The sequence below is a fragment of the Scyliorhinus canicula genome, chromosome 1, assembly GCF_902713615.1.
Source record: "Scyliorhinus canicula chromosome 1, sScyCan1.1, whole genome shotgun sequence".
NCBI classification, from domain to species: Eukaryota; Metazoa; Chordata; class Chondrichthyes; order Carcharhiniformes; family Scyliorhinidae; genus Scyliorhinus; species Scyliorhinus canicula.
Window position 1 is genome coordinate 65250669 of NC_052146.1, and position 25520 is coordinate 65276188.

The 25520-nt window shown below is 47.2% G+C and overlaps 1 protein-coding gene across 2 annotated transcripts in view; it reads left to right on the forward strand.

Moving 5' to 3' along the window:
* msi1b (musashi RNA binding protein 1b) overlaps nt 1-25520 on the forward strand; it is a 195606-nt gene that overhangs the window by 128251 nt on the left and 41835 nt on the right. For both annotated transcript variants that reach the window (XM_038791971.1, XM_038791964.1), the window contains exon 7: nt 11384-11432. In XM_038791971.1, the coding sequence (XP_038647899.1) occupies nt 11384-11432 (49 nt within the window). The remainder of the gene's footprint in view (nt 1-11383; nt 11433-25520) is intronic.

The window sequence follows — 25520 nt, forward strand, 5'->3', positions numbered from 1 at the left end:
AAAGGAATGGCCACGCGCAAAATTTAAATTTACAAAGCATTGCAGTCAGAAATCCTATTTTTTTAATTTTGAAAACCTATTTTTTTACCCCTTAACTTTGAGGAAATCAAGGGCTGAATTTTACCAGGCGCTGTGGTCCCCATGTAAAAATCGAGGGGGGAGCCTACTCATGGTACGGACAGCTGCCCGCATCATTTTGAGGCTGACACTTCTGCCCCTTTCGCCGGAGGAAGCCGTGCCCTGTGGCACTCGGATGGCCAGCAGCCCTGTAGCCGTAGCAGCGCCAGCCAGGAGCAATGGCCACTGCTAGGCAATCCACAGTGCTGAGGAGCCTGGACTGATGGTTAAGTATGGATTTGGAGGCCTGGGTGAAGGGTGAGTGTGGGACAGAGAGGGGTTCAAGAGATCAATGACGGGCAGAGGGTTAAGGGGCGTTAACTTTACGGGGAAGGGGTGGGGGTGCTTTCGATGGACCCAGCGAACCAACAAAGGAGGTACACCCCGCTGCCCAACACTACTCTGCACAGCTAAAGCTGCTGGGCCTTCCGCATAGCCTGGACCTCCTCCCCACCCCACCCCACCCCACCCCACCCCACCCCACCCACCCCACCCCACCCCACCCCACCCCACCCCTACTGTGGGTAAAATACTGGCAGTGGCACGATGAGGTCTCCCAAGTGGTCATTACTTAAGTGTCTCAATGGACCCAAGGACGGGCCAGACATTTTCCCCATTCACTGTAACATTTCAGACCAGTCGGAGGTAGATAGGTGGTAAGAAAGCAGCCTGCTAACTATATATATGTTCACCCCCACCCCCACCCCCACCCCCACCCCCAAAATTGGTGCAGGAGCGCACAATCCAGCCCCGATTTGTCTTCCACATTCTCTTTTCACCAACCAGTACTTCCCAGAGCTCCTGTTTTTATTCCTTCATGCAGCAAGAGCTGACCTTAGTGGTGGAATTCATGATTCAAGAATCCCCCACCTATCCTGATGGTCCCGGTTTATGCTGCAGTCAAGTTCAATGGCCCTACCTTACATGCTGGAAATGTTCTTCATATACAAGTTAAAATGGTGAAAAATGCTGGCCACCGTAAGCAGCCATCTTCAAACAGAAGTGAAAGGGAGAAGGTATGTCTGAGGGGTAGGTTGAGAGATATGAAAGGGCAGGGTCCACCACCCTATTCTTCAACTCTTCTCTCCCACCCCCCAACCTCCCCATCCTTCTCTTTCCCAGGTGCCAGTAAAAATACCCATGTAAATTCTGGCCATGGTTCTCGTCTTATGTCAGTGCCAGGGTACTGTGCGTTCCAACAGGACAGGAAGTGAAGATCGCTCAACCATTGCTGCCTAATTACCAACCAGCTGAGTTTAATGAGTCACACCTAAGAGCCTCCGTATCCTGTTATGGTGTCCTGGGGCAGAGAAATCCTACGTCGAGTAACGCCATCCGTAGTATGGGAGAGCCATTCCAAGAAAGCAACTGAAGGAGGCAGAGGGACCATGCATGGCTGCATTATTTGTGGAGAGACTGTAGGTGATGTGTTTTCACTCCAGTGTTGCAGTAAAATAGATCTTGCATTTATATAACGCCTCACGCAATCTTGGGATATACCAAAGCACTTAGTAGCCAGTGAAGTATTTTTTTTAACCTTTTAAAAAAATTTATAATACACAATTCGTTTTTTTCTAATTAAGGGGCAATCTAATGTGGCCAATCCACCTACCCTGCACATCTTTTAGGTTGTGGGGGTGAGACCCATGCAAACACGGGAAGAATGTGCAAACTCCACACGGACAGTGACCCAGAGCCGGGATCGAACCTGGGACCACTGCGTCACCGTGCTGCCGACGCCAGTGAAGTATTTTTGACCTATGATGATTGTTATAATGTAGGAAATGTGGCAGGTAGACCCCACACAATAAAACAACCAACCAATCTCTCTCAGTCATGTTGTTTGAGGGATGAATATTGTCCAGGACACTGGTCAAAACTCTTGCACCCTTTATTTGAAATAATGCAGTAGCATCTTTTTACATTTCCTGGCGCAACACACAGGGCCTCAGTTTAACATTTCCGCCGGATAGATGGCATCTCTGGCACTGCCGTAATCCACCCAAGTTCTGCAGCAAGGGTATCAGCCTGGATTTGGCACTCAAATCCCTGGCAATGGTGATGGTATATATCCAAATGGGAGCACTGATTACGGCCTTAACTCATTGATTGAATTCGGAAGGCTGTAAAGTGCCTGATCAAAATTAGGTGTTGGGGGTCTGGAGACTCCGAACGAAAATGAACGAACATCAGAGTTAAAGCTGGGCCCGGTATGACTCAACAAGGTTGTTGTGCTGTTGGCAGTTGCTGGCAGAGGCTACATCGGCACAGCTGAGATGAGATCATTGACTTGCACACTTTGCTAGTTGTAGTGAAGAGGCAGCAGGTCCCAATGGTGAATTGCTTCAAACTTTGTAGCATATACAGCTTTCCCAAATGGTTAGAGTAGTGTGACAAGAAAATAATTACAGCACAAACTATGGAACATTACATGTGACTACCATTGAGGGCAATGTGTTTTGCCTGTTCTGTAATGATTTCACATGAAGGTTCTATGTGGTTTATTAGCAATTCTGTTTATCAGCTGGAATCTAACTGGAGCTCAGGAGATGTGTTTTCACTCCAGTGTTGCAGTAAAAGATAGAACTTGCATTTATATAACGCCTCACACTATCTTGGGACATACCAAAGCACTTGGTAGCCAGTGAAGTATTTTTGACCTATGATGATTGCTATAATGTAGGATAACTTCATTGCAGTGTTTAATGTAAGCCTACTTGTGACAATAATAAAGATTATTATTATTAAATGTGGCAGGCTTTGTTAAGAGCCTTCTGGGATTGACTACTGGTGATGTAATTAATGGATGGAGGTGCCTCAACTGGGTGGAGGATATGTAGGGCACACAGTGTTTCTCCTGTGCACTCTCATCGCAATGAAGTTGAAATACATCAATTTTTTATCGAGATTGTAAATGGCTCATCCTTAGTCACTCGATTCCTGTCTGAATAAAGCTTTGAAGTCAATGGGAAGTGATGGTTCACCTCAGTAACTGAAATAACTTAATGTGGTTCTTGCCACAGCTCAGCTTTGCTAGTGTAGAACTGGCCTAAACAGTATAGCAACATCCGGGTTTGATCTCAGTCTGGGTGGTGACAAGGGCACGAACAGTGAGCTCGACATTCCTGGTTTAGGAGTAGCTACCAGGTCATCTCTGCCGAACAGCCTATGCCAAATGAAGCTGTTGAGTGGGGGAAGGATTCCCCTTCAGTTGCTACTTCAGTCACTCAATCCATCCTGCCCTACGGAGGGCTTTCTCCCTGTGATAGCCATCATTACTTCCACCCTCTTTTGTGCAGTCCTTAATCCTGCCAAGGAGGACCCGGTAAATTAATTGGTCAAGGTCGGTGGCTGGCAGCTGTGGGCACACAACCCCCTCACTGGCCTCCCTCCATGGAAACACAACTGGACCCCCCCCCCCCCGCGGGCATGAACCCCTCACCCCGCGGGCATGAACCCCTCACCCTGGGCGTGGAACCGCCTCACTGGCCTCCCCTGAACCCCCCCCCCCCCCCCACCCTGGGCGTGGAACCACCTCACCCTGGGCGTGGAACCACCTCACTTGCCTCCCCTGAACCCCCCACCCTGGGCGTGGAACCACCTCACTTGCCTCCCCTGAACCCCCCACCCTGGGCGTGGAACCACCTCACTTGCCTCCCCTGAACCCCCCACCCTGGGCGTGGAACCACCTCACTTGCCTCCCCTTGTGGGCACGGAACCCCCTCATTGGCCTTGGAAGAAAACTTTGCCTTCCAATTTTCCAACCTGAGCTTTATTGCAGAATTCCGAAACTGATTTAGCAGCAGCGGCTTGGTCCAATTCCATCTCTTTTGAGTCTTAAAAGTGACAGGATTATGTTTCAAGGCCACAGCAGTAGTGTTAGTTATGTGAGGCTGTTGTTTGCTGGCAACTCCATGGCGACACCAGTGATAGCTGATGCCAAAGGGGTCTCATCTGGAGCATCAGCTGAGAAAACGTTGAATGTTTTTGAGACTTTGTTTTGAGAGAGATTTCCTTCGTATTGAGGAAGGCAATTGGGGCTCTTTGTGTGTCACCCATTTTGGAACTGCCTTTGAATGTAGGCTGTTAGTAGGAATGCTCCTAAACCCTTGTCATAGCAACCAAAAATAGCACAAGAGAATAATTCTAGTATTGAGTGCTGGAGTTCTGATGTTTGAAAAGCTTTTAACACCAGTGTGGATTGACACTTTGTTCCCGAGTTGGGGCCTTTCTTCATTATTTCAAAACATGGATTCCCCAGTGCATGAATGCCTCAGCGTGTTTGTACTCTGTGTTGGTCCTGGTCCCTTGATGGCCTTTCTCCCTGCCTTGGCTGTGCTGCTGGAGGTGGCAGTCGATGTGGTTATTCGGGCATTTGCAGCCGGGCCCATTCTCATAATCCACGCACTTCAACGTACAGTGAAGAGATGCTCTGCTGACCAGTGAAGGTGGGAATCCAGCTCCTTAAGAGCTTGAGGAATTCTTAGACCCATTGTGACACCTCCATTGCCATTGAGCTTCGAACAGGCCCAGAATTGAAACTGGGAGACCATGCCTTCAGCTGCCTAAGCCTTAAGTTTAGAAAATCATCTCTCAAACGCTCTACCTTTCTATTTTTTTTTCAGATAAAGCTTAAAACCTATCTCTTACCTGTCATGACGGCGACACGGTGGCACCGGGGTTAGCACTGCTGCTTCATAGCGCCAGGGACTCGGGTTCAATTCCGATCTTGGGTGACAATGTGGAGTTTGCCTTTTCTCCCCGTAAAAGTGTGGGGTTTCCTCAGAGTGCTCTGGTTTCCTCCTACAGGCCAAAGATGTGCAGGTTAAGTTACGGTGTTGCGGAGAAATGGGTCTAGGTAGAGGGCCCTCTTTTGGAGGGTCGGTGCAGACTTGATGGACCGAATGGTCTCCTGCACTGTAAGGATTCTATGATGACATCACATTCTTTGGCTCAGTGTCAGTTTTATGGCCAATTTCACTTCTGTGATGCTCTTTTGGGATGGTTTGCTACATTAATGGCACTAAGTAAATGCAGGTTGACGTTCATGGTCTTTGGTGAGGAACTAGACTCTAGTTCAGTTGTTCACAATTTGAATCCCAGCCTCCATTGAATTCCAGGGGTTGCTTTTCCCTCGTTTGGTTGGAGGTCAACAAGGTGAATATGGGGTTGTGGGCTTTACTGTCAAGGGTGCAGAAAATTATATTGGCTGATGAACTTATTCGAGGCCCTTGGCGAAGCTGATACGGCCTCATTATTCCTCATTGCTCGGTGTTGTTGGGCCTATTTAAAGAACTCCTGCTGTCTTTGTGGTGATCGATGTCACTGCAACTGTGGCTTGTACAAACTTCCTATTGCCTTGTACAGAACCCGACTAACACAATATCACCTGGAGACGGATAATAGAGAAAGGGAGAGAGCCAAGAAGGGAATGAAAGAGAATATTAACAGGCTTTTCAATCCTTCCTCTCTGCAGGGTTGTGAGATTTTTAACTGGGGGCTTGTGAGGGTGCAGGGAGGAGAGATATTCTGATTGGACTCTGCAACCCCTGGACTAGGGAAGGGAAATAGTCGGCCATATTTATTTGCTTGTCCAGTGACTCTGAATGAAAAGTGTGGAAGAGTTAGGTAGGATAGGATCCGACTTGGCAGTGCAAACTCATAACACAATTAATGGCTTGTTGTGAGAGCTAGTGGAAGTTAGCTGAAACCATGGAACAATAGCCCAACAAAGTCAGGACCTTGCGCAGAGAAGTTGAGGAGTAGAAAAGAAAACAGACCATTATGTTACTGGCGGAGCTAGTATGAATGAGCAGGCCCGATCTGGTTCATTGTCCTTGAAGGAGCCTCACTCGTTGCTATGGGGACTAGAGGCCAGGGGTCATGCTCTTTACTCCCTGTAAGGTTGATTGACTGATGCAGGGTTTAATAATGCAGCTGTAATTTTTTTTCCTTTATCATCGTCCTTTTGGCTGGAAAATTAAAGATGACATTTAAAAAGGGCATATTACACTACAGCGGCAATGAATGAAGGCTTGCGCGTATTGTGCCTTCGGATGGAGGTTAGGCCAGTGGAGTGAAAGAACAAAGCCGATGGGCCAAGTCCTATAATGTAGCTGCCTGTCTTCAGTTCCAGGGTTTCATATGTACATAAGATTATTGCTGCTGGTTGATTCTGTATTGCCTCTTTTATCTTGGAACAAAATTGGAATTTATTTTATTGTTGTTGCTGAATCACTTTCAGTGAATGAATTCTGAGGCCTTTAGATCAAACCCTAAACTTAACAGCCGTTTGGACCAGTTATTGTTGCCCTACTGCCACCCTGTGGGTAGGATTCTTGTCCCGCAGTTGTTATTGCTGGTGTGTACGGAGTGCTGGGAAGAGGGCAGAGGGGAAGCGGCTTTCATTGCCACTGGAGAGAAAGAGAGAGAAAGAGAACAAGAAGCTACTTCTGTACAGTGCTTTTTAGCTTGTGAAATTTGGTGCATCAGGAGGTGACTCATTTTTTTTGCCGTAATGCAAATGAACGTGTACGGGAAGCCTATGTTGAGCTTCTGACGAATGGAAAATTATTACCTAATGGGGTGACTTTTTTGTTGTAATTTTCCTGGCCAGCTTTGCCGTCCACTGAGGTTGTCCATCTTGTTGCTAGGGTGTGATTCCAAAGGAGTCCTCTGGTATATGATACCTTGCCCATGAGACTCCCAGTTGAACATTAAGTAACGTGAGTGCAGTAAGCGCCACATGTCAGCTGATCACTCCACTGTGGGCATGTGGGATTGTGAGCGGGTGCCAATGTCACATGTGCCCAGCAGGGGAGCTAATGATTAGATGCAGGTATCGCTCACAAATATTTGGCTAACAATCCGTTGTTTTCCCCCTCTCATCACTCCTTCATTCCACCCTGCTCCTCCACACCACCCTGCTCCTCCACACCACCCCTTTGCTTTGGGTGGTGAGTTTTCTGTCCACCCTTTGATTCTCAGCAGAGCCGACAAACTGTTTTAACGGTCGGTCCAAGCTTAGTTACAACCTTATTTCACGTTGCCCGCCCTCTGTCAACAAAAGGTAGAAGAGAAGGTGATTGACCTAAAGCTGAAGAAGGAACACCCAAAATACAAGAACGAGGAGTGACGGATGTTGGAGCAGGCAGGTTTCTTTTGAAAATCTATGTTGCTAGATCGCAGCTCGAAATTGTTCGCTGCTTGTGAGCCTCCTGGGCTCAGCTGTTCATTTAAAAAGAAATTTGCCAAGAGTATTCATTCCTTTGAATACTGTGAAGCAGGTTAACTCAGGGTCCCGAGTTAGCAAAATGGAACACCCATCAAACGGCAACCATTGCGCTGTTGCTAACTGGAACTTCTTTACATGCTTATCCCTGTTGAAGCTACAGCTCCACCATTCCCAGAGTATTGGAATACAAGTGCAGGTGATGGGTATGGTTCTCTCAGACTAGAGAGTTAAAGAGGAAGGTTCCCCTTTTGAGAAAAACTCTTTTGAGTTGGAGAGAGAGAGAGCCCAATTCTCAGGCGCCAGCATCCAAAGTCCAGCTCGGCTAACAAAACCCTGCTTTCTGTGCCTGACCTCTTGAGTAAAGTGGATGTGTGTGCTTTTGCACTGCAGTGTAAGCTCTGAAGAATAAATCAGTCCTTGGGGACTGGGGAGGACAAACAGCTATGTAAATGCTTTCTCAGAGGAACAATCTTAGCCTTTCACGTTGTAAATGATTGCAGAATTATTCATGCAGGAGGTATTTTCTGGCACATAGCTGTTCCAAAGTGAGATCTGAAAGATTGTGGATTGTAGTATGTCCAGTAATTGAGGGCAGAGCTGTAACGAAATTGAAGGTGTGTTAATCTGTTGGCATTTAATGAGTGCCAGGCGCAGGTTTTATTTAACCCATAGCCGGCTGGGCCATTTACAGAAAATCTCTCTTCCCCCCCCCCAACAATCCCCTCACTCCCCAAAACTTAGCCCCATTTGAATCCAGTTAACATGGCAGATGCTGGGAGTTGAGCATCCTTGTCTGTCTAGAATCATGAATGTCCGTGCACAGAAACCATTCTCTCAACCCACAAAGTCTCTGAATAATTCTGCTCTCCTGCTTGTTCTATCTTCCAATGTTCTCGATTAAGAAACAATGTTATTCTCTACAAAAGCAAGATCTTGTGGTGGTCAGGTTTGAAGAGGACGCGGCAGAGGCTGATTTTGTAGCTTACTCCTCTAGTGCCTAACTAGGCCAGTACTGTACTGTGCCTCTTGTTATCTTAATCACTCCCTCAGTCACCAGCCTTTGGTCTCACTGCATTTGTATGAGACGTATTTTCCCCCTTGCTGCCGATATATTACTTTCTTATCACTTTTCAGAGAGAGGGCCCTGCTGACCTTCTCTCTCTCTAATCCACTGCGCTCCCCCAGACTGCCGTGTGTGTGTGTGTGTGTGTCTCTCTCTCTCTCTCAGGTCTAGCTCCCTCTGCCTCTGCACCCCGCCTCCTCCCTCTGCACCCCGCCTCCTCCCTCTGCACCCCGCCTCTCCTCGCCCTGCACCCCGCCTCCTCCCTCTGCACCCCGCCTCTCCTCGCCCTGCACCCCGCCTCTCCTCGCCCTGCACCCCGCCTCTCCTCGCCCTGCACCCCGCCTCTCCTCGCCCTGCACCCCGCCTCTCCTCGCCCTGCACCCCGCCTCTCCTCGCCCTGCACCCCGCCTCTCCTCGCCCTGCACCCCGCCTCTCCTCGCCCTGCACCCCGCCTCTCCTCGCCCTGCACCCCGCCTCTCCTCGCCCTGCACCCCGCCTCTCCTCGCCCTGCACCCCGCCTCTCCTCGCCCTGCACCCCGCCTCTCCTCGCCCTGCACCCCGCCTCTCCTCGCCCTGCACCCCGCCTCTCCTCGCCCTGCACCCCGCCTCTCCTCGCCCTGCACCCCGCCTCTCCTCGCCCTGCACCCCGCCTCTCCTCGCCCTGCACCCCGCCTCTCCTCGCCCTGCACCCCGCCTCTCCTCGCCCTGCACCCCGCCTCTCCTCGCCCTGCACCCCGCCTCTCCTCGCCCTGCACCCCGCCTCTCCTCGCCCTGCACCCCGCCTCTCCTCGCCCTGCACCCCGCCTCTCCTCGCCCTGCACCCCGCCTCTCCTCGCCCTGCACCCCGCCTCTCCTCGCCCTGCACCCCGCCTCTCCTCGCCCTGCACCCCGCCTCTCCTCGCCCTCTACTCCCCAGTTTCCCCCTCCTGCGCACCTGCCGCCTCTCCTCCATCTCCTTCCTCGGCCACTTTGGTCTTTTCTTTGCTGGTTTCTTTCTCATTTGTTTTCCCTTCTGTTTGTTGATTCTCTGGTGGGCCTTGTATCTGGGGTAAATAGCCTCGTTCGGTGTTCTTTCTATTTTGTGCTGCTTGCCTTTTTCCCAAATGGAAATGGGAAAAGAAAATCTTTCGTTTTAGCCTTTCCAATTAAGGGGCAATTTAGCATGGCCAATCCACCTATCTTGCACATCTTTGGGTTGTGGGGAATGAGACCCATGTGGACACTGGGGAGAATGTGCAAACTCCACATGGATGGAATTGTTATCCTGGTGACCTGAAGAACTTTGGTTTAATGAAATCAAACTGGGTGAGATACAAATGCTGATGGTCACCCCTTTGTCTAATTCGCAGTGTATCTGTAGTGGCAGTGCCCAGGAATGTCTGCTGCACAGTACCTGTAGTGGCAGTGCCCAGGAATGTAGGCTCTCTTATTAGTTGCAGAACTCGAGTGTTTATAATGCTGCTGCTTTGTGTAGAAATCCGCCTATAATTGAAAAAGAGCTTAATGCTGCTACATGCTGACATTCTTTGTGGCTGACTCAGCCAGTGACACACGTGGTAAGGTGCAGCTTAGGCTGTAACATGACGTCTATTTGCACAGCTTAGGGCCTTAAAAAGCAGGGATTGACTCGGATTCCAAGTAAGAAGACGTTTGCAGAAGGAAAGTAAGGGAGGAAGTAAAAATGCCAAACAGCGTAATGTGGTATTAAACTCAAACCTCTTAAAGAGGCATGGTCCTAATCTAAAGCAATAATGAGAGCCACTGAAATAAAATCCTAGGTGGTGGACGGCGCCAGGCTCGCAAACCTTTGGCAGCCGCCATTTGTCACATTGGTGACGAGGTGATGTGCAGGAGTTGCCCAGGATGACGAAAGGTGCTTCAACCTCAGTGGAACTCTTGTCTAGTGTGGAATCTCTTGAAATCGCAGAGGCCAATAACAGTGGGCCGCACTCTGCCAACACTTGCACCAGAGAAAAGACCTCCTGCTGTGTTGTTTACAGGAATACAGCGTCATTTAGCATATTTGCATTTCCCTTCCTTTCCTACTTTAAAAAAAATGAAATTCAGCTCCGCCCGTTGAAAATGAAAAGCGGCGAAGCATTGTTTGGTGTTGATGTTGGGAGGTCATTGTCCCCCACTGCCTGCCCCACCCTCAGATTTATTATTTTGCTTTGACAGCGCGACACCTCTGGCCCAGTCTTAAGACTTAACAATAAGAACGTTCATTTGTAGGGCACCATTAACACATCAAAATATCCCGAGGCATTTTCAGGGTAGGTCGGAAATTAGGAAGCAGATAAAGAACCCAAAAAATCAACGCCTTCAAAGCACCTGTGAACCTGACTCATGAGAAATGTCGAAACACAAAGGTTCCTTATAGCTCTTTTCCCAACACCACCTCATTTTTTCTGTGCCATTCCTTTCTCCTCCCTCAAAGGCACTGGCTCCTTGCTGGAAAAATGCCCCTGGTTTCTCTCCTGAACCTTGCCACTGGTGAGATTCAACGCCGATGAGTGTCAGCAGGTTTTACAGCTGTTGAGCTGAGTCATGTCCCACCTTGTTGAACATGTCCCCTTGAACATGTTCCTAGATTCAAGGTGCTACATCATCATGCAAGATGTCATTCACAAGTTTGCTTTCATTGGTTCACCACTGGGGTGAGATTGAGGGAAAGAAAGTAGTAAATAGCACAATTCTGGAAAAAAAATGAAAATACACAGACCAGTAGGTATCTGTAAACAGTGATTTGACATGACAGGCCCATTATGATAATGCACTTCAGGGAAAATCGATGGAAGTTAAAACATGGAAATAGGCTATTTCTAATGAGTCCATGCCAGCATTTACCCAAGTTCTACTCTCACCATTAGCTCCGTTGGGTCTTCGACTTGACACATTGCCATCTGTAAACAGCCTCAAACTTGAGAGAATGGAGGGGAAATATTGATGATTCCTTGTTTTTTCAACAGGTAGATGATGCCATGCTGATGTTTGACAAGACGACCAATCGACACCGAGGTAAGTGTCTGGTTTGCGGTGCGTTTTGTACTGTTTTGCGGAGGTACTGTTTTGTGGAGATTGATTTGCACAGCCAATGCAGTCTCATGGATCCCACACGTGGCTCTTATATCATTCACACCTATTGATATTATCCGGTTTATAATTGTTTGATTGTACAATGCACGTTTCTTTACACTGAAAATTGTGCCTGAACCTCAGCTATTTTATCAGGAAATATTCATGATGCTAAGTACCCTCTTCGTGCCTCACCCATATTCTCTGTTGTTTGTTTAAATATATTGGCACAAATAGACTCTTGACAACCTCTTCACCCCCCGCCCTCAACATTGTCAGCTCCCCCTGAGCCTATGGGTCAGATTCACTCCTTGATTCCTGTGCATGGTCCATCAGACTGAGGGACATAGGAGACTGAAGGTTTCATTCCATCCTGCAATGCACTGCCGTTTATGGTTGTTTATTTACATAGTCAGGAGAGAGAGCACGTAGGTAATGGAAAGAGAAAGAGAGAGGAAGCATGGTAGAAAAGGAGAGATATAGAGTAGATGGAAAAGAGAGAGAGAGAGCAATAATTTGTTATCTGCTCTCTCTGGCAGTGCATGCACCATCTAATGATTGGAAAAAGATGACTGGTGACAGGCGTATTATTAACTAATACAGATACAGTGAGGCCGATGATGTTGCATTCTCATGACTGATGCTTTTATTAACATCAGTGACCCTGAGCGCCTCAGCAAAATGTCCAAGTCCAATATTGCACAAACTCAGTTTAAAAAAACCACGACTGATTAGAAATTGACATTCTTGCGTTGTTGACATTAATGAGTGAATACCTCAAATTAAAGTCTGCAGCAACTCATGGCATCATAGCCTTTAGGCAGAAGGTTAAAAATCTATAGTGTCAGCATGCTTGATACTTTTGATAGAAGAGAGCTGTGGAAGTCAGATAGTCCCAGCTTAGTTACCTGGTATGTGCTGATTTCGCGGACTTAGGCTGGCAGTGGTTATAGAAGGAGTGACTCCAGTGGAAGAAACTAGCCTGCATTTATATAGCATCATTCATTTTTTAAAATATAAATTTAGAGTACCCAATTATTTATTTCCAATTAAGGGGCAATTTGGCGTGGCCAGTCTGCCTATCCTGCACATTTTTGGGTTCTAGAGGTGAGATCCACGTAGACATGGGCAGAATGTGGAAACTCCACACGACAATGACCCGGGCCCAGGATCGAGCCCGGATCCTTGGTGCCGCGAGGCAGCAGTGCTAACCACTGTGCCACCCTATGTAGCACCATTCGTGACCTCTGTGACATGTCCTTGCTAATGACACCCGTATCCTAAGACTGAATAATAAAAACATATATTGCAGAAGAAAGAGACTTGCTGTCAAAGGTTTTCATCTGGTATTCACCAGGACAGACACAAGAATGCCAAACTTCAAAGGGAGCAACAAATTGCCCAGGAAGGGGAAGGCTTCGCAAAAATTTAAACTACCAGTGAAGCTAGCTGCTTCATGTCACTACTAGCACAGTAGTGATGTTCTCTATCAACAGGACGCTGCTGTGAAGCTAAAAGGGCATTCTGCCAACCACACTAACAAGTGATGTGTTTGAATTTAAGTGCTGGTACGATACCAGGTATATCCACCGTGTGTCCCAATGACTGGCGGATTATATCAAGTAGCATGCCCCTTTGGCTATTCGCAATAGGCAGTATACTGACCGCACTCAACCACCCCATGTTTGCCAAACCCAGAACTTAATGTCTAACATTGGAAGCGATTGTACTTACTGAACAATCCTGTTGCTTCACAGCGCCAGGATCCCAGGTTCAATTCCCGCTTGGGTCACTGTCTGTGTGGAGTCAGCACATTCTCCCCGTGTCTGCGTGGGTTTCCTTTGGGTGCTTCGGTTTCCTCCCACAAGTCCCGAAAGACGTACTTGTTCGGTGAATTGGACACTCTGAATTCTCCCTCTGTGTACCCGAACCGGCGCCGGAGTGTGGCGACTAGGGGCTTTTCACAGTAACGTCATTGCAGTGTTAATGTAAGCCTAATTGTGACAATAATAAATATTATAAGTATGCTAAGAATTACACTAACAATCATTTTTCAGATTATTGGACTCAATGTGGCTCATTTACCCTTGCTAGCAGCTACATTTATTCATATGCAGGGACCTCACTGCTGCAGGCAAAAGGAACATGAGCAAGCATCGCTTCTGTTTTGAATCAAAAACCTGGGGAACAGTAGTTCCCTGGTGCATTTTCCATGGCATGCCTTGACCAATCAGAGTTGACTTGTTAACCAATCGGCACCCTTTTCTCATGCAGCATAAATTGTTGTTGCTGCTGTTGAAATTCGGCCTTCTTGCATTTGTCCTGATGAGTGCAAGGTGGAAAACTTAGGCAGCGTGTCTCTTTTATTTTCAGCAATGCACAAGTTGTGTATTATCAAGCAGCTAGACAACAGCAGGAACAAGAACCCTGACTGACAGCTAAAATGTATTCCCCCAGCCTCCTCCACCCCTCCCCACACATACCCTCCCTCCTTTTGCCTGCCCAATTAGGCTGAAACCAGGTCTCTCATTCCTGCCACTGAAACCTACTTGACTCAGCAGAGGTCCAGAATAGACCTTTTCCTGGTCAGCTTTACAGTGGGCTCGGTGTGTACGCAAATGTGGTGAGGGGAGGCGAAGGAGTGTTGTCTCCAGAATCTCTGTTGAATGATTTGATTCAACCTCTGGTGCCAGAGGTTGCCACTGGAATCTTACCACAGGCAAGGATGAATTCTGGCAGAGTAAGTTTTCAAAGCTCCAGCGGACATTGAAGGAAGTTGGGACTGTTTGGCAGTTCCAAAAGGAAGCTGAATTGAATCTGGAATCGAGTAGTGTTTAGGAAGGAAGCAATTGCTTTATTAGAGGTGTGCAGATGGGAATTATACTTCCAGCAGCTACAGGTTTGGTGTTGAACTGTTATTTGTTGACGAATAACGATGTGACCAGTTGCTTTTTTCGAGATGCCATGCTAGGCGGCATGGTGGCGCCGGATCATTGTCCGTGTGGAGTTTGCACATTCTCCCTGTGTCTGCGTGGGTCTGACCCACACAGCACAAAGATGTGCAGGGTGTGTGAATTGGCCATGCTAAATTTCTCTTAATTGGAAAAAAAAGAATTGAGTACTAAAAAAATGAGGTGCCATGCCTACTTTGAGGTTCCTAGACAAGGGGTTCCCATTTCTTTGATCAGCCACCAAAAGATGGGAGGAAGATGGGCTGAATCTCTGGATGGATGTGTTGAGAGAATTTTCCACTGATCTTTTGCTGAAGTTCTTGGGACTGATTCGGAGGACTCACTGACTAAGCGGATTTGTAGCAATGATATGTACTTGCTTCACCTTTATTCATGACAATATATTCCCTCCCCTCAGCTGTTCAGTAAAGGTGGATTTCATATTCTGATCCAATAATGTCCCATGCAGTAAGTTAGTAGGAGTAAGATTCAGCTTGATGACAAAAGGAAAACAAAACTTGCATTTCAACAAACATTCGTAACCACAAGCGTCCTGAAGAACTTGACAGCCAACTAGAAATATAGCCAAGTTGTGAAGAGTCTGCAAGATACATTTAAGTAAATGAGCGAAAGATTTGGGATATGGAACATAATGTGGGAAGATGTGAGGTTATCCACGTTTGGTAGGAAGAATAGAAAAGCAAAATATTTAAATTGAAAGGGTCTATAAAAGTTCCGGTGTCCTTATCTGTCATGAACCACAAGTTAACATGCAGGTACAGCAAGTGGTTAGGAAGATAAATAGAATGTTGGTCATTATTGCAAAGGAGGTGGAATATAAAAGGAGGGACTTCTTGCTACAACTATCATGCATCAGTGTGACCACAGTTGGAGTACTGTGTACAGTTTTGGTCTCCTTGCTTAAGGAGTGATAGCTTGCATTGGAAGCAATTCAGAGAAGGTTCACTAGGTTGATCCCTGGGATGAGGAAAGGTTGAGCCAATGCTCTGAGTTTAGAAGAATGAGAGGTGATCTTCTTGAAGCATGAAGGGTTCTCTGGGGGCTTGGCAGGATAGATGTTAAAAGGATGTTTCCTGTCTTCAGGGAATCTAGAACTTGGGGGAACAGTTTCAAAATAATAGATCTCCCATTTAAGCCAGTGATGGGGTGAAATTCCTTCCGAATGTTGTTAATCTTTGGAATTCTGTTCCCCACAGAGCACCGGAGGATAGATCCTTGAATTTATTCAAAGTTGAATTAGGTATTTTTTGATCTATAAGGGGGTCCAGGATTATGAGGGCAGACAGGTGTTCAGGCCGTTAGAAGATCAGCCATGATATTATTGAGTGGCTGAGCAGGCTGAAGGAGGTCAAATGGGCTCCTCATGCTCCATGCTCTTGTGCTCTTGTATCATTGTTGGTATGTAGGAAACTAATTTTATGTACACGCATCTCCCACAACCAGCAGTAATGATGCCAGATAATGTCTTTCTGGTAACGTTGGTTGAAAGGTACATGTTGATCAGGATGGGAAGATCTGCCCCACCCTTCCCAATAGTCAGATGGGAACCTGGAGGCACCGTCTTTCAGGTGGACATACAACAATGCAGCACTCTCTCAGTACTGCATCAGCGTGTCTGCCAGGGTAAGGTACATAAATCTCTGGAGTGGGACTTGAATCCACCACCTTTTGATTCTGAAGTGAAAGTCCTACCTACTGAGCCACCTAGGAGTACATAACGTACAGTTGGTACCTACTTATTGTTTTCGAGCCAGTGGAAATGTTTTGTGAAGAGGTTGGAGAAAGAGACTAAATTGCTTCCTGGCAGAACTAAATGTCGTTTCTGAAAGGGAGCTTGGAACAACTGGATGGGACATGATGTCTGGGACTAAAAGGAAGGGAAGGAAAAAAATAGATTTCTAAACAGCTGGATGGATTACAGGGCCCAAACAAAGAGCAGATTGTCAGAGTGAAGCGTCGTATTCTGAGAGAAGCCTGAGATAAAAGCCCCAACTGAATGCTGTCATGTGAGCCCCTAACCTGCTCACTGATTGTTTTCAGTATTCAGCCCAGGTTTCAGCAGCCTTGATCCCAGTATTAATGTAATCCATTGCTGCTACTGATACTCGGTGACTGGAGTTGGCCTGTATTACAGCTCTGTGCTTCTGAGGTGCTGCGGGTTTATTTGAATCTTGTAAACCTTAACCCAGCCCAATCTCTCAGCACTTCCCTGCCCTGGTTCATTCTCCTTTTTCCTTCTCACTCACTCACTTTCACAGAGGAACAATTCTCTGATATACTGGTTCTCAAGTTTGTGCTCCCTCCCCTTCCCTGTCATCCATCTTTCTTCAGTGTCCTCCCTTGCCCATCCCCGTCCTCACTCAATCTCCAGCTTCTTAATATTATCTCAGAAATACTTTTGCTGTTGTAGCCGCTGACCTCTGGGCTGTTGCAATATTATGGTGTAATATTACTGCAGAACAAACCAATGGGGGACGGTAAATCAGATCAGAGAGTCCAACAGAATGACTGAAAAGGTTGACTGAATGGCAAGCAATGCAGAGAACACACAGTAAGGACTGGTGGGGGGGAGGTGGGAGGGAGTGCCACACCGACTGAGGTGGGGGCAAAGTGCCGTAAGGACTGATGGAGGTGTGAGGGTGAGAGCGGCATGCAGACTTAACGGCAGAGGGAATGATGTGCGGTCTGAAGTGAACAGCGCTGTCTGGCCTAACGATACAATGGAAGGGGTAGTATTAGGAGAGAGCACTGGTTGTCTACATTTCTTCTCAGACTTTAGGTGCTCAGTAGGCCTCTGAAATGTGTATAAATATAAGTTAGAAATAGATCAGATACTATTGGCAGCTGTCCATACATCCATGGCCTGATTGACTACTTGGCCCTATCTGCCGTCACACCCCCCACCCCACACACACTCACCCCAACCACTGACAGTCACTTTGAGATGGGCAATTTGGATTTGGCCAAAACTGACAGCAAATCATTTACCCCTAACTTTTCAGTTTCTCATATGCTGTTCCTCGACGTCCCCTGGAAGCTTTCCCTAACAAACCATCTATCGATCTCAGTCTTCCAAGGCTCTAATTGACTCCCAGAATCCACAACCTCTTGGTGGGAAGTTATACATTTCCACCATCCTTCTTTTTAAAAATGCTTCTAGATTTCCCCCCTGAATAGCCTATCTCCCAGTTTTTAAATTGTGCCGCCTTGTTTTGGTTTCCCCACCAGAATCATTTTATCATTTTAAGCACCTCAATTAGGTCACCCATCGTCCTTCTAAACTTGAGGGACCACAGACCAAGTTTATTGGTTTATCCAACGAAAAGCAAACTCCTCCAATGTAAATTTTAAATTCTGCCCCCACCACCTCCGATGCAGGCAACATCCTGTGGTTCCCGGCTGCTCGTGGAGGCTCTCGATGGTGCATTTTGGGGGATCTACATTAGCGGGGACTCTGTAAGCTGCCAAGGCTACAAAAGCAGAGGCCTGCTCTGGATTCTCTAATTAGAGAGACAGGCAATTGGCTCTAAAAGCGCAAACCACCTTGTTTGCAGAGACTGATGAATTGCTTGTGACAGCCAGTGACTTCACAGTAAATCCAGGCTGGCTAAGCCCAGGACAGACTTGCTGACACCAGACCCAATGTGTCTGTGCTTGTGCCTGTGTCTGTGCGTGTGTGTGGGGTGGAGGTGGGGAGGGGGGAGTGTTGTGTATGATGGAGTGCCTTACTCTACATGTAAAACAATGTGGCTTGGAGATTCGTGTCTGTTTACAAAATGCCCAGTGCTCACTTTAAAGTTCTTTTTTGCATAATTGTAGTTTGGAAATTAGACCATGGTCCTGCCTGGGGGTGGGGGGGGGGGGGGGGGGTGGGGGGGTCTCTCTCCGTGTGGTGGGGGTGGGGGGTACAACAAACAAACATTTTTTAAAAACAAAAAGAGAGGTTCAACTTGCAAGATGCCTAATTAGATTAGGAGGAGGTGGTAGTGGACCATAAACACTGGTATAGACCAATTGGGCTGATTGACCTGTTTCTGTGCTCTAACTTGACGCAACTAAGTATATTAGAATTTAATTTGCGGCTGAATGACAGCTGCTATGCAGTGTTGCAGGTTGGTGGATGGATAGTGGGCAGTCAGCTTTGGAGATGGTGAATTTGGATACGGAAGTTAATTGTGTTTGTGTGTCGAGTAGGAAGGCCCTGGAACTCTCCAGTCCTGGCCTGGTTGTTGGGGTGGGGCAGCTGTGCTCTGATATTTAGTTAAGAGGTGGGAGCCCCTTATAAATTGCATAGTAACAACTTTGGTTAATAGGAAACCATCGGCCTAACCAGCCCGTTATAGTCCAATGAAAATTGCTAGCTAACTACTGATGCTGTAGAGGCCAAATCATTGCGTGTCTTTAAGATAGAGATAGATAGGTTCTTGATTAATAAGGGGATCAGGGGCTATGGGGAGAAGGCAGGAGAATGAGGATGAGAAAAATATCAGCCATGATTGAATGGTGGAGCAGACTCGATGGGCCGAATGATCTAATTCTGCTCCTATGTCTTGCGGTTTTATGGTGTCCATGGTGACACCATTTTAGCCATATGCACTATTTTCGTAGAAAGTATTGCATTCAATAAAGGTAAATACTCTTTATCCGTGTTACGCTCACCGGTTATGAAATCCTGCTTTTTGTTTTCCCATTTTATCAACAAACTATCGAAGAGGTTAAAGTTCTGCTGCATATGCCATGCAAATCTGGACATGGAGGTCGCATTTCCAAAGATTCTTTATTTAAGCTTCAAAATTGCAGCAGGTTACATCTGAATTCTTATTTAGCCAGATGTTTGCATTTGGCCTCCATCCTCTTGAGCTGGAGGGTGGATGGGAACCAGCCAAGGCTTCAGCTCCTGACTGCTCTGCAGTTAGTGTCCCAGCTGGACGATGCATATATGTGGTTGTCGGGTGAGAATGGGATCCGGGAGCTCAGAGTTGCCCCTGGTTTCACAGCCTAATCTCTCAGAAGCAAAGATCACTGAATGAAAGAACCAAAAGGCAAGAGATGCTTGGTAATCCCTCCTGGCATAGTCCCCTTGCGAGCGCGTTTAGCCACGTGTATCCGGCACTCGCAGTGCCGAGAAACACATGGCTATTTAACGCGAGTCGTGTTGGATTTCACGAAGTGTGACGAGCCGGGTAGATCCCGGGAGCAGGGTCTCCCGGCTTTCGACGGCCACGCTGTGCCGCAGCGAGCTGCTTTTCGGGCTCAGCGTGGTCGCTGGATCGCGCCCATACATCCAGTGCGGAATGGACCTGCCTCTTGGAACTTAGCACCTCAGCCATCAGGATGCAGAAAGGCACCAGAGTAATTATATCCTCAGAGGGTTGTGAGTCTTGGAATTCTCTTCTTCAAAAGATGGTTGAGGCAGAGCCCCTGAATATTTTAAAGGCGGGAGTAGATAGATTCTTGATAATCAAAGGGGTGATAGGTTATATGGGGTAGGCAGGAATGTGAAGTTGAGGTTGCAATCGGATCAGCCATGATCTTTCTTATTGAATGGTGGAGCAGGCTCGAGGGGCTGAGTGGCCTACCTCTGCTCCAAATCCATATGTTTGTAACCTGTAATAGGGGCCTGACTGGTTCACTGCAGCCCTCCAGAGGAACTCCAATCAGGTCTGGCCTACAGGTGACTCCAGTCCACACAGTGGTTGCTATGAAAAATGCTCTTTGCAGTAGCCCAGCAATCACCCAGTCATTAGGGAATGATATTAAATGCAACCATGTCCTCAGCTCAAACTTCTACAAAGAGTGAGCAGTTTTCACATTAAAAGATCATTTTTCTTATCTTAAAAAAAAACTAAAGTAACTTCTGAACAAAAGAATCACTGTTAATTGACCAGCTTGTGGGCACCCAGTGTTTGAAGTCTGGCCTCTATGACCCATGACCTCCTAACGACTCAACCCTAGCCCCTGAATACGCAGATTACAGCTCCAACCAGCATCACCACATCTGTCGCTGTAATTTAGGAATGAGGCTTACAGCCATGGCAACCTGACTGGAGCTGTCTGTCATTACAATATGTTAACAGCAGGCATGCAGGCCAGGCTTTCTTGTGCAAGCTGGACTTTGCAATTGTCAGGTTAACATAGCAGGACAGATGCACAAACATATAAGCAGAAAGAGACAGAGACATGCAGACACACACAGGTTGCTAAAAGCTAAATACTTTCATGTAACAATAGAAAATGTTCCAGTTGCAAGTCGCTTTCTAATTGAAAGAGAGAGCGCTTCTGATGGAGCATTGGCACAGCTGTGGCTCAAGAAAGTTCTCTCCGAAATCCCGCTCTTCCTGGGTAAGAAAGTACGAATAGCCTTGCATTTAAATGGTGCCTTATTCTGGGCATACCTGCACCACATAGCCTGAAACAACTGACCACCATCTCCTTGAGCGCAATTGCAATGGGAAATAATTGCTGGCCAAGCCAACAATCCCCAGATCCTGTGGGGGGGGGAAAAAACTTGTCAGGATCTGAAATTTCTTTTAAATACCCTGCTGTTTAAACTTTTTTTAAAAATTTAGATTACCCAATTATTTTTTCCAATTAAGGGGGCAATTTAGTGTGGCCAATCCACCTACTCTGCACATTTTTGGGTGTGGGGGCGAAACCCATGCAGACACCACACAGACAGTGACCCAGAGCCGGGATCGAACCTGCGACCTCGGTGCCGTGAGGCAGCTGTGCTAACCACTAGGCCACTGTGCTGCCCTGCTGTTTAAACTTTTAACCAACATGCTACGGCTGTCATTGGAGTTTAAAAAAAAATCTGCTGGACTGCTTTGATTGGCAGAGGAAAAAACATGTCGCACCTGGTCTGCATTATGAATGCTCGGCTGAGTTTTAAAAGTTACAATTAACACCACAATTTTGTGTTCGTTTGGTTGACAACTGAAAGAAGCTTTTAAAGGATTAGCTATCTTTGTGGTGTTGGAATAGAAGTTTGTGGGGTAGCACGGTGGCACAGTGGGTTAGCACTGCGGCCTCACGACACCGAGGTCCCAGGTTCGATCCCGGCTCTGGGTCACTATCCGTGTGGAGTTTGCACATTCTCCCCGTGTTTGCGTGAGTTTCGCCCCCACAACCCAAAAATGTGCAAGCTAGGTCGATTGGCCATGCTAAATTGCCCCTTATTTGGAAAAAATGATTGGGTACTCTAAATTTATTTTAAAAAAGGAATAGAAGTTTGTTTGTTCTTATAAGAGATCAACCATTTGAGATTTTAAAACTTTGAATAGGTTTTATACTTTTTTCACTTATCAAATATGTAGAAGAGAGAACTATTAGATTGTTGGGAAGATCATTTCTTTTCATAGCCACATGGCTCCTGAGGACTGCCCATGGTGGAAACTAGTGAAAATGATTGTAGAGTTGGGATGGGGGTGTGGATTGGAGACATGAGGTGGTATGGGGGATGTGAGGAGTGAGAGCCTTGGCTGAGTCTTACAAGACCTAACAACTGGGATGAAGTCTCCGAGAACTTGGCCCCCCAACCAACTTGCCTTGGCATTCACCCACCACGACAGCCACCTACGCTCTGCTTCCAGGAGAGCAGAGCCCAACTCTATCTCGTACCTCCCCTACCCCACTTCCCAGAATGAAAATCACATGTTTCAGGGTACCTTTTAACTGAAGTGGGGCCAGCGAGTTGGGAAACTTTCCTCAGTGGCTCAAATCCAGTCCAAAGCATTTTCCAGTTAGTAGCCTATTTTTGAATCCAGCTCCTGGTGTTGGAGAGCATTTTCATGCGAAATAAGATCCCACAAACTATAAATGACCAGTCCATCTGTTTCTGCTGCTATTGGAGGAGGTTGTTTTGTATTTTAAAAAAATTTAGAGTATCCAATTTGTTTTTTCCAATTGAGGGGCAATTTAGCGTGGGCAGTTTAGCGTGGCCAATCCATTTACCCTGCACATCTTTTTTAGGTTGTGGGGGTGAGACCCCCACGCAGGGAGAGTGTGCAAACTGAACATGGACAGTGAATCAGGGCCGGGATCGAACCTGGGATCTCGGTGCCGTGAGGCAGCAGTGCTAACCACTGCACCACCATTAACTACTGCACCACCGTGCCGCCCTGTGATGTTGCATTGTTGACTAGGCCACTGGGGAAAACTCCTTGCTCTAACAGCTACTTGAACTGTGTCTAGATTGCATGGGTAAATCGGTATAACCCCACCAGGCTTCTGACACAGCATTGTGATTGTTCTAAATGGGCCAAGCTGACACCATCTTGGGTAGCGATCAGTCTCACAGACCTGGAAGGGTTCCATTTTCATAACTGTTGAGTTAGATCAGTTCAGCAGGACCAGCTCACAATGGGCCTCAGTACCCTTGGGCTGCAAAGGAAAATCAGCCAGTGTACCAGCTCCCGCTGCCTGTCTAGTCGTTCTCACTGTGTCAGGGGGCTCAGGGCCTGGCTGTAATGCCTCCTCTGTTGAAGATGCCGGTTGGCGATGCTGCCAACAGTCCATACCATGGCTCTCCGATTGGGAATTGTTGACTTTTTTATGTGAACCACAAGCTGTTTCTTATATTGACCGAATGACCACACAAGCAGTATATTAGTCCAAAAGGCAGTTTATTAACAAACGCACTTGTTTTATATGCAGTGATTCACGCGACTACGCACTAAACTAAACCTAATAACTAAGATGACCGTTACTTTACTTCGGGTTGACCGGCTCTGTGAGGGAGATAAGTCCTTTATCTATGTCCACGTGGGTCGGTTGGAAGTCGTCAGGTTCGTCTCGGCTGGGCTCGTCCTTCAGGTAGCGATCGCGTTTCCTTGAACTTGGCTGGTTGATTGGCTGCAATGGGGCGCACACAGGACAGTCCAAAAGAGGTCGATCCTTCGGTTTGCAGTTCCACTTATTACCCTGGGCTTTCATGCCCTTTGGGGCGGTACTTACTCCAGATTAATGCTGGTAGGTGGAGTTGAAATGCCCATCAGCCATGATTGAATGGCGGAGTGGACTCGATGGGCCGAATGGCCTTACTTCCACTCCTATGTCTTATGGTCTTATTAAAATGGATCGATAGGGTTTCGATCACCGTCATTGATCCTGGCCAATTAGGGGGCAGATACCTGTGTGGCTGGGCGGGTCCTAGCTACCATTGTCATAGGCACGTAGGCCTTTCCAAATAAGGGGAAGTGGCACCGGTTAGTCTGCTACTGTTGTAACTCCTTGATTCAAACTCTATTGTCCTAGGGAAAATGGTGATTGATTCTTAATGGGTGCAAGTTTTGGTCAGGTCTGGCTTCTTTGCACAATACACAGGCTATGTACTTGTCTGTGTCCAAGTTGACCATAATTCCCATGGTCCTTTGCAGGTGGCCATTTTAGATGGCTACAGAATGGCCAGTGTCAAAACATTAGGGGATAAATAATGCCTTAAAATAAGTGCCTGTATTGGCTCAGTGGCACAACTGCCCATCCATACCTCCTTCTTCTCCTTGCTTCGCCACCCTTATACATCTCATCGCCTCTTCCTCTCACCTTTTTTGCCCTTTCACAGAGTGACTAGATTTTCAAAAAGCCTTGGATAGGTGGAACTGTGATTTTTTTTTTTGGAGGGGGGCACTGTGATAATTGACGCCCAATGGCAGGAGGTCGGGTGAAGGGAAGTTGAAGGTACATAGAACATAGAACAGTACAGCACAGAACAGGCCCTTCGGCCCTCAATGTTGTGCCGAGCCATGATCACCCTATTCAAACCCACGTATCCACCCTATACCTGTAACCCAACAACCCCTTTGCTTTTCAAAAATATTTTTTTTAAATTTAGAGTATCCAATTATTTTTTTTCCCGATTAAGAAGCAATTCCGCGCAGCCAATCCACCTAACCGGCACATCTTTGGGTTGTGCGGGTGAAACCCACACAGACACTGGGAGAATGTGCAAATTCCACACGGGCAATGACTTTGGGCCGTGATCGAACCTGGGTCCTCAGCGCTGTGAGGTAGCAGTGCTAACCACTGCGCCACTGCTGCCCTCCCTCATTCCCTGTTAACAGTTGTACGCATGCCTTCTCCTGGTGCCTGGTGGAGCTCAGGGTTTGTCAAGTGTGATATTGTTTGGATGGTTCTTTCAGTTGACACGTCCTCAAGTTGTGTAGTGGAACATAGAACATTACATTACAGCGCAGTACAGGCCCTTCGGCCCTCGATGTTGCGCCGACCTGTGAAACCACTCTAAAGCCCATCTACACTATTCCCTTATCATCCATATGTTTATCCAATGACCATTTAAATGGCCCTAATCTTGGTGAGTCCACAACTGTTGCAGGCAGGGCATTCCACGCCCTTACTACTCTCTGAGTAAAGAGCCTACCTCTGACATCTGTCCTATATCTATCTCCCCTCAATTTAAAGCTATGCCCCCTCGTGCTAGCCATCACCATCCAAGGAAAAAGGCTCTCACTGTCCACCCTATCTAATCCTCTGATCATCTTGTATGCCTCAATTAAGTCGCCTCTTAACCTTCTTCTCTCTAACGAAAACGGCCTCAAGTCCCTCAGCCTTTCCTCATAAGATCTTCCCTCCATACCAGGCAACATCCTGGTAAATCTCCTCTGCACCCTTTCCAATGCTTCCACATCCTTCCTATAATGCGGCGACCAGAATTGCACGCAATACTCCAAATGCGGCCGCACCAGAGTTTTGTACAGCTGCAACATGACGTCATGGCTCCGAAACTCAATCCCTCTGCCAATAAAAGCGAACACACCGTAAGCCTTCTTAACAACCCCCTCAACCTGGGTGGCAACTTTCAGGGATCTATGTACATGGACACCGAGATCTCTCTGCTCATCCACACTACCAAGAATCTTACCATTAGCCCAGTACTCTGTCTTCCTGTTACTCCTTCCAAAATGAATCACCTCACACTTTTCTGCATTAAACTCCATTTGCCACCTCTCAGCCCAGCTCAGCAGATTATCTATGTCCCTCTGTAACATGCAGCATCCTTCCGCACTGTCCACAATTCCACCGACTTTAGTGTCATCTGCAA